This window comes from Acanthisitta chloris, unplaced genomic scaffold (assembly GCF_000695815.1).
Source record: "Acanthisitta chloris isolate BGI_N310 unplaced genomic scaffold, ASM69581v1 scaffold20882, whole genome shotgun sequence".
NCBI classification, from domain to species: domain Eukaryota; kingdom Metazoa; phylum Chordata; class Aves; order Passeriformes; family Acanthisittidae; genus Acanthisitta; species Acanthisitta chloris.
In genome coordinates this window covers 5989-14811 of record NW_008661303.1, presented here as the reverse complement: position 1 = coordinate 14811, position 8823 = coordinate 5989, and the positions used below count along the sequence as shown (strand labels likewise).

At 60.6% G+C, this 8823-nt stretch overlaps 1 protein-coding gene across 1 annotated transcript in view; it reads left to right on the top strand.

Moving 5' to 3' along the window:
• SBF1 (SET binding factor 1) overlaps nucleotides 1-8823 on the top strand; it is a gene marked incomplete at both ends in the record, with an annotated part of 17415 nt that overhangs the window by 3061 nt on the left and 5531 nt on the right. Inside the window, 12 exons of the mRNA XM_009070192.1 lie at nucleotides 33-170; nucleotides 348-482; nucleotides 1164-1274; nucleotides 3415-3520; nucleotides 3960-4092; nucleotides 4707-4815; nucleotides 5284-5397; nucleotides 6115-6192; nucleotides 6548-6661; nucleotides 7180-7308; nucleotides 7770-7868; nucleotides 8426-8630. Of these exons, the coding sequence (XP_009068440.1) occupies nucleotides 33-170; nucleotides 348-482; nucleotides 1164-1274; nucleotides 3415-3520; nucleotides 3960-4092; nucleotides 4707-4815; nucleotides 5284-5397; nucleotides 6115-6192; nucleotides 6548-6661; nucleotides 7180-7308; nucleotides 7770-7868; nucleotides 8426-8630 (1471 nt within the window). The remainder of the gene's footprint in view (nucleotides 1-32; nucleotides 171-347; nucleotides 483-1163; nucleotides 1275-3414; nucleotides 3521-3959; nucleotides 4093-4706; nucleotides 4816-5283; nucleotides 5398-6114; nucleotides 6193-6547; nucleotides 6662-7179; nucleotides 7309-7769; nucleotides 7869-8425; nucleotides 8631-8823) is intronic.

Genomic DNA, 8823 nt, shown 5'->3' with positions numbered 1-8823 from the left:
ACCCCCTGACCCTTGTCCCCTCTCTCCCCCAGTTCTGCCAGCCCAGTGGTTGGCAGCTCTTCCCTGAGAAGAATCCTCCCACCTTCTTCGTGGCTGTGCTGACTGACATCAACTCGGAGAGGCACTACTGCGCCTGCTTCACCTTCTGGGAGGCTGTGGAGAGCCCACAGGTAGCGGGGCAGGGTGGGATGGGGGGTCAGCAGCACTGGGGGAGAAGCATCCAGCTGCCCTTGGTTCTGGCCAGCGGTTCCTGCCTTCCCTGTGCCAGGGGAATCCAGGATCTGGGGCCTTGGGAGAGGGAATAGCGTCATTTAAGCAGGACCGTTGCCTGGTGTGTGTCTCCCCAGCCCCAGAGCCACCCCAGGAATGGTGAGGGCGAGGAGGAGGGTGAAGAACCATCATCTCCTGTTCAGCCCACTGAACTCTTCGCTCCCAAGAGCCTGGTGCTGGTGTCCCGCTTGGACCACGCGGAGGTGTTCCGGGTAAGTGCACGGTTCCTGGGAGCTGGCATCTGCTCAGGGGGAGCTTTCTGGGAATGGCTTCCTGGCTGTGGGAGCAGGAACACTGTGGCACAGCACCCCTGGGAGTTTGGCCTGTCCCCATCCTGCCCTTCGCACCCTGGAGCTGCTGCTGATCCCGAACGGCTGTGGGACAGTGATCCAGGCCCTGCTGGAGCCTCCTGGTTAATGGAAAACCCTGAGGAACAACCTGTTCCTGCAGAGCTTTTGTGTTTGCCACCTGTCTTGGCACTAAAGGTTCTGCATTGTGTGGCTGGGAAAGGTTTGGGAGGGTCAGGCTGGGAGCTGGTGACTGTGTCTGATGGGATGGGGATGGGAGAGCTGGGAATGTTCACCTGGAGGAGAGAAGCTCCAGGGAGACCTCAGAGCCTCCTCCCAGTGCCTAAAGGGGCTCCAAGAAAGCTTCAGAGGGACTTGGGACAAGGCCTGGAGGGACACATCCCCAGGCTCCAGTGAGGTCAGTGAGGGGATGGAGATGTGCTGCTGTCTGCAAGCAAACTGACCACACACCAAATATCTCGTGGATAAGGAAGGTCTGGAGCACTGTCCCAGGGGTGTTTCTGGCTGGGAACAAGCCCTGGGCCCCATGTGGAGGGTCTCCCCAGCTCCCAGCCCTGCTCAGCCATGCTCTTCTCTCCTCTGCAGAACAGCCTGGGCTTGATCTACACCATCTATGTGGATGGGCTGAGTGTGTCCTTGGAGAGTGTCATTGGGAACCTCCTGACCTGCACCATCCCCATCACTGGGGGAGCACAGGTGGGTGTCCTGCCCCTGCCCTTGCCATGCTCTACTCCCTCAGCAGCTCCAACAGCCAAGCTGGAAGGTCCTGCTCTGGGTTTGCTGTGCTGGGTGAGCTGAGTGAGGCTCGTGGCACCCCTGGGCAGGGTCTGGCTTGGTGCCTTGTTGCCTTCCCAAGTGCTTGGGAGCACAAGCACCAGAATTCCATGATACGGAGCTGCTCAGCTCCCAGATCATCCCAGAAGGTCCTGCTGCCTCGCTCTGCTGCAGCTTGCTGTGTCCTGGCAGTGTGGTCCTGGCTCCAGGAGGGAGCACCAAGGGCTTGAGCACTAGCTGACATCGGTGCTGGTTGATCCATGCAAACGGATTCCATGGTGTGTGGTCATTCCTGCAGCAGGGTCTGCACTCAGCCCTGGCTGATTGCCTGGGGAGCTGCTCCAGAGCCAAGTGGTCATGGACCATCTGTGAGAGCAGGGATGGGGCAGCTGCAGGGCCAGTGATGCTAGTCTGGCTGGTGCTCTCCTCAGACACTGGCCTGGGCCTGGTCCTGATCTCGTGTCTGGTCTTGTGCCTGGTCCTGTGCCTGTTCCTGGGTCTGTGCCTGTTCCTGTGTCCATGCCTGTTCCAGGTCCTGGATCTGAGCCTGGCCCTGGTCCTGTGCCTGTTCCTGTGTCTGTGCCAGGTTCTGGGCCTGTGGCTGTGCCTGGGCTCGGCTCCATGCCTGGTGCTGTGCCTGTCCCTGGGCTCTGCCTGATTCCGGTTCCTCCCGGAGCAGCAGGACTGGGAGCAGCAACCGGATCCGGGTGGCTCCTGCAGCCACCATGGCTCACTGGGCTTGGCACAGCCTCGTCCCCCCAGCTGACCCAGGGCCACCCTGTGCCATGGGAACAAGCTGTGGGTGCCAGGGGGGACGTTTGGGGATGGCACTTCCCTTCCTGGGCTTCACCTCTTCTCCTGCTGTGTCCAAGGCTCTTACCAGTGCCGTAGCCGTCGCTCCACGTTTGTGTGTGTCTGTGTGTGTCTGTGTGCTCTGTCCTCTCCTCTCCAAGCTCTGTCCTTGCTTGTGGTGGCTCTGCCTGTGTCCCTGCTGTCCCTTTGTCCACGTGTGTGTCCATGTGTCCTAACTGACTGTGCTATCTCTGTCTGTCCCACCTCAGCCTGACGCGGAGGACGAAGCAGCGGTACGCACGCCTTTTCCTTCACTCTTTGGGGTCTGGCCCTCGTTAGCAGCCTCTCTGTTAATTACTCTCAGCCTGGCCCACCCCCACCTGCGTCCTGGTGGTCTCAGGGCAGCCTTGGTGGTGTGTGTGGCACTGGCAGGGGCCAAGATGTGTCCCTGAGCTCCTGTCTGCCTCTCCCTGTGCTCTCCTGGGGGTTGTGCCCCTGCGGTGGCCTGGGCTGGAGGAGCAGGTCAGGGCTCTGGCTCTGCTCAGCCACGGATTTCAGGGCTCTTGGATCTGCAGGGAGAGGTGGTGGCATGGTGAAATTGCTCTTACACAGCAGCCTTTGCCCCAGGGAGGTGTGGAAAGAGGAGGAGAGAGCCAGAACTCTGCTCTTGCCCCAGCCCTGCAGTCTGGAGGGAGCCTGGACGGGGAGGTGTGAGCATCCCTGTGGCACTGGAAGTGGGCTCAGGTCCAGGAATAAGTGCCAGTGGGGAAGAAGCAATGAGTCTGTGCCCAGTTCCTTCCACTGGGAGCCATCTGGGCCTGTTCCTGCTGCCAGGGAGAGCACCAGAGAGGCTGCAGAGCTGGTGCTGCTCCTTGGCACAGCAGGGCTGGGTGGGCACAGCACTGGTGAGCTGCTCCCCTGGGGCCTGAGGTCTTGGGGAGCTCTTGATTCCCGGAGACCCCTTGAGTCCTGGGGAACCCTTGTATCCCACTCACAGTGTGGGTCTTGGGGACATCAGGGACCTGCTGGTGCTGTCTGGGACTGTTGGAGCAGTTCCCCTTCCTCCCCTCAGTCCATGGACCCAGTCAAGCACCCAGTGGGTGCTGTGGCATCATTTTCTTCCCCTTTCCCCTCTTCCCACAGCAGCCATGCTCCAGCTGTGCAGGGTACACTCACCCTGTCCCTGTGCTCTGGGGGGTTTGGCTGCGCCTGCCCTGTCCTGTCACCCTGCTGGGCTGTCCCTGATGACCAGGCGTGTGTTCCCTTGCAGAGGACGATCTCCCTGGGCGCGGGGGACAGGCAGGTGATCCAGACTCCTATCAACGACTCCCTCCCTGTCAGCAGCTGCAGTGTGGCCCTGCTCTTCCGCCAGCTCGGTGAGACTTGTCCCCACACTGCCACCAGCTCAGGGCCAGTGCTGGGCTGGAGTCCCTGTGTGTCATTCCCACCTGGACTTTGGCTCTGGGCTCTCTCCCAGCTGAGCCACCTCAGCCAGAACCTCTCCAGCCATCCCTTTCCTGGGGGATGGGATATGTGGAGGTGTGAGGAGCAGCCTGGGGTCAGCAGGAGAGCCTGGAGCTGCCTCGTGCCCCCTGGGAAAGGCACCCCAGGAGTGCTGGGAGCATCTCTGGGAAGAGATATCCATGTGGGAGCACACCTGGCTGATCCACACTCTTCGTGGAGATGATAGGCTCCTCTTGTGGGCAGAATGTGGGGATGAGGAGTGGGATCCAGCCCAGGTGGGGGTCAGCAGTGTCTGGAGGGGTGCAGGAGGGGATCCCCTGTTTCTGACCACCCTTCTGTGCCTCTGACCAGGTATCACCAATGTGCTGTACCTGTTCTGTGCTGCCCTGACCGAGCACAAGATCCTGTTCCTCTCCAGCAGTTACCAGAGGCTGACGGACGCCTGCCGTGCCCTCCTTGCCCTCATGTTCCCCCTCAAGTACAGGTGAGGGTCCCCACTGCTCCTCAAGCCCCCCTGTTCCTGCCTCACACCCTCCCAGTTTGATTCTCAGTGTCCCTGGTGAATCTTTCAGCCCTGCCTCCTGGTTTCATAGTGTGTTCAGGGGCTGGAAGGGACCTCAGAGATCACCCAGTGCCACCCCCTGCCCTGGGCAGGGACAGCTCCCACCAGAGCAGGTTGCTCAAGGCTTCAGCCAACCTGGAGTGAAACACTGCCAGGGCTGGGGCAGCCACAGCCTCCCTGGGCAACCTCTGCCAGTGTCTTACCACCCTCACAGCCTGGAATTCCTTCCCAATATCCCACCAGTCCCTGCCCCCTGGCAGTGGGAAAGCCATTCCCTGTGTCCTGTCCCTCCAGGCCTTGTCCCAGGTCCCTCTGCAGAGCACTTCCAGGGATGTGGCAGCCACAGCTGCTCTGGGCAAGCATCAGGAGCCATGCATGGCCATGGGCCACATGCTGCCTGAGGTGCTGAGTGCCAGGGACAGCCTGGGCACACATCCCCCAGTCTCTGGAGTTGGGATCACGGCTGGGAGTGAGGATGGTGTTTGGATGTGGATCAGGGCTGGGCTGGCTGCAGTGGTGCTCTGTTCTGGTTGCAGTTTCACCTACGTGCCCATCCTGCCTGCACAGCTCCTCGAGGTGCTGAGCACCCCAACGCCGTTCATCATCGGCGTCCACTCCATCTTCCAGTCGGAGACACAGGAGCTGGTGAGGCATCGCATGCCAGGGCAGGCCCAGGAGTTGGCATCTGGCATCGTCCTCAGGGTGCCCAGGGCCAGGGGTGCCACACAAGCCCAGGGGAGCTGGCTGGGTCCAGTGGGGCTGGATCTAGTGGGACTGGATCCAGTGGGGCTGGCTGAGTCCAGTGGGCCTGGATACAGTGGGATTGTCTCGATACATGGGATTCTCTGGATCCTGTTGGGACTGGTGGGTCCAGTGGGAGTGGCTGGATGCAGAAGGAGCTAACCCAAACCAAGGTCCATGCATCCTTCTGGCTCCCCTGGGTGAGGGTGGCCAGGATCAGTGTTGGACTCATCCAGGCTGGTCCAAGGAATCTGGTGCCATGAGGTCCTGACAAGCCTTTCTGTCCTGAGCTGGTGCCCCTGGATAGCTTTCTACCACCTGGGGATGTCCCGGGAAGCTTGGCCTGGGCTCACAGCTGTGCTGCCCTTGCAGCTGGACGTGGTGATTGCAGACCTGGACGGTGGCACCGTGACTGTCCCTGAGTGCGTCCACATCTCCCTGCTCCCTGAGCCCCTGCTCCAGCAGACACGGGAGGCTCTCTCCATGGTGAGTGCTGTGACATTCCCTGCATCCACAGGTTGCCAGCAGCTCAGGAATGACACACGTGTCCAGGGAGCTGGGGGTGGAGCAGGGACTCCTCTGTGAGCAGGTCCGTCCCTTGGGGTCCTGCAGACCATGGCACAGGGACCATTCCCAGTGGCCTCTGGCCAGCACCTTGGGAATGCCACACGTGCCCATGGACACTGGGAGTGGAGCAGCAGGGATTGCTGTGTGAGTGGGGTCCGTACCTTGGGGTCCTGCAGACCCTGTCACAAGGACCATTCCCAGTGCAAAGGCCTCTGGTGCACAGCAGTGCTGGAGAGGTGTTCCTCTGCCAGAGGTTTTTGGGAATGGGGTGGGTGCCTGGCTCCCAGCCTGTGGGCAGGAAGCACCTGTCGTCCTGCAGCACTTCTGGCTGCTCCCATGTTCCCGAGGCCTCTGGACCATGCCCAGGGCACTGTGCCAAGCAGCTCCTGCTCCTCCACCATGTCCGGGGGCAGTGGGAGGTGAAGGTCTGGGACTGCTCTGTGCCAGCAGTGCTTCCCGAGGAAGGGTCAGGCTGTGCCTGGGGGAGTGTTCCTGAGCCCTGAGGGATGTCTCCAAGCCCCTCAGACCTTTTCTAGGGGAGCTGTGGGGTCCCTGGGGAGCAGTCCTTTGCTTTTCCAGCCAGGAAGGTAGGGACGGCCCTGGGGCAGGGCCTGAGCTCTGTGTCCTCTCGAGCAGGTCCTGGACCCGGAGCTGGAGATGGCAGATCTCGCCTTCCCCCCTGCCACCATCTCTGCCTCTTCCCTCAAGATGCAGGTGAGCGAGGAGGGAGGAACTTCTCAGGGAGGTTCCTGACCCTATGGGCACCTCAATTCTACCCCATTCCTTGGCCATGGAGCACACAGGTGTGACTTCAGCCTGGCACCGTCTCAGACCACCATGGCCAGCGCTCTAAGCCATGGCCAGAGACAGCAGTGCCCATGGGTTGCCCATGGCCATGGCCCTGACCACACCATGACCATGCCGTGACCACACCATGACCACACCATGACCATGGCCATGGCCATGCTGTGGTGCCGTGACTGTACCATGCCCATGCCCTGACCACACCATGACCATGCTGTGACCACACGGTGACCGTGGCCTGACCGCCCTGTCGTTGCTCCTGCAGGACAAGGAGATCCGCGCGGTGTTCCTGCGGCTGTTCGCGCAGCTGCTGCAGGGCTATCGCTGGTGTCTGCACATCATCCGCATCCACCCCGAGCCCGTCATCCGCTTCCACAAGGTCAGGGCAGGGCCTGGGGCTGCGGGGCAGGGGCCAGTGCTCCTGTGCAGGGGCTGCTCCGGGGAGGGGGGGGGATAAGCTGGGCTCTGATAGGGCTTACGGATGAATCCAGAAAGCAATTCTAGGTTTCACAGTCATAGTTTCTGTAGTCCTTGCTGGGAGCTGAAGGGGCTCCAGGGAAACTGCAGAGGGATCTGTGTTAGGAGCTGCAGAGACAGGGCAAGGAGTAATGGGGAGAAATTGCAAGAGGGCAATTTAGATTAAATCTTAGGCAGAAGTTTTCCCTTTGAGGGTGGTGAGACGGTTATCCTGTGTGGGGCTGCCCCAACCCTGTCAGTGTTCACAGCCAGGTTGGCTGAGCCTTGAGCAACCTGCTCTGGAGGGAGGTGTCCCTGCCCAGGGCAGGGGTTGGGGCTGGGTGATCTCTGAGCTCCATTCCAACCCCTTAGCAAGCTATGATACCATGAAGCTCTCAGCCTGGATGACACTGCTGGCGACACACACTTTTCCCTCTCCAGGCAGCATTCCTTGGACAGCGAGGGCTGACGGAGGATGACTTCCTTACCAAGGTGCTGGAGGGCATGGCCTTCGCTGGCTTCGTGACGGAGCGCGGGGCCCCGTACCGCTCCATCGACCTCTTCGACGAGGTGAGCTGGGAGCAGCTTCCCAACGGCTTGGAGAGAGGTGGAGGATGTCTGTCCTGCCCTGGCAGCTGGGAGAGGACTAGAGGGAATGGCCTTGAGCTGAGACAGGGCAGAGTCAGATTGGATGTGAGGGGAAATGTTTCACTGTTGAGGTCAGGGATCTTGCCCAGGGAGGTGGTGGAGTCACCATCCCTGGAGGTGTTGAAAAGGCATCTGGATCTGGCACTGGAGGATCTGGTTTAGGGGTTCCAGCAGTGACAGGTTAATGGTTGAACTTGATGACCTTAGAGGTCTCCTCCAACCTTGATGATTCTATGATTCTATCCAATGATTCTACTCCCCCTTCCCACTCATCCTGCTCAGCCCTCCCTGCCATCCAGGGTTTGACTGGGATCTACTGGGGGGCAGGCTGGGGCTAGGAGGGGTGGCCAGAGCTGCTCCTCTCAGCTGGTTCTCCTCCCCAGCTTGTGGCCTATGAGGTGAAGCGCATGCGGGCAGAGGAGGGGAACAAGCAGAAGGTCCTGAGGCACATCAAGGAGCTGGCGGAGAAGCTGTACAAGAATGTGAGTCCTGGAGGCCACAGGCCAGGAGGGAGAAGGTGCTGGGGGGCCACATGGCAGGGAAAGCTTGGGATTGGAGCCCCAGTTGGGCTGGGTTGTCTGCCCAGGTGGGTATGGGGCACGGAAAGCCTGGAATGGAGCCCCAGTCCCTCTGTCCTCCGTCTATAAGCTCTTGGTGCATGATGTTCTCCTCCTCTGTGGTGTCACCTGTGGCTGGGCACCTGCTCATGTGCCCAGAGGTGTCTGGCCTGGCATGAGCTCCTCTCAGTAGTGATATTCCCTGGTTTCCAGTGGCTCCAGGCCAGCACAGGTCTCCTGAAGGCAGTGCAGTCACCATGGGCCCTTCAGCTGTCTCGGGATGGAGCTCCTAAGCAGAGCTTGGTCAGGATCACACTAGGCTGTCCATGGGGCTCTGAGGAGCAGATCCTGCTGGCACTGCAGGCTCCTGGGAGTTGTAGATCCAGCTGGGAGCAGTGGAGGTGGCTGAGGGCTGCCTCCTGCCCTGGGAGAAGATGTGCCATGTCCTCACTCCTGACGAGGACCTGTTCTTGCTGTGGCAGGAGAACCCGTACCCTGCGGTGACCATGCACAAGGTGCAGAAGCCCACGGAGGGTTGTCACCTGCGCCTGCACCAGAAGCCCTTCCCCAGGCTGGATGAGGGGACAGTGCAGTGGATCATCGACCAGGCCACAGCCAAGCTGCAGACAGCCCCTCCAGCTGTCAAGGCTGAGAAGAAGTGCATGGTGCCATCAGGACCTCCCATCGGTATGTGTGCATGCCCTGCGCAGGTTGCTGCCTCTGGTCCTCAGGGATTCGGTTCACTCCATGGCACATCCAGGGGTTCCATGGGGATAAATGGAAAGGAGAAATTGAGATTAGTTATCAGGAAGAAGGCCTGTGATGTTAGGTTGGTGAGACACTGGCACAGGTTGCCCAGGGAGACTGTGGCTGCCCCAAC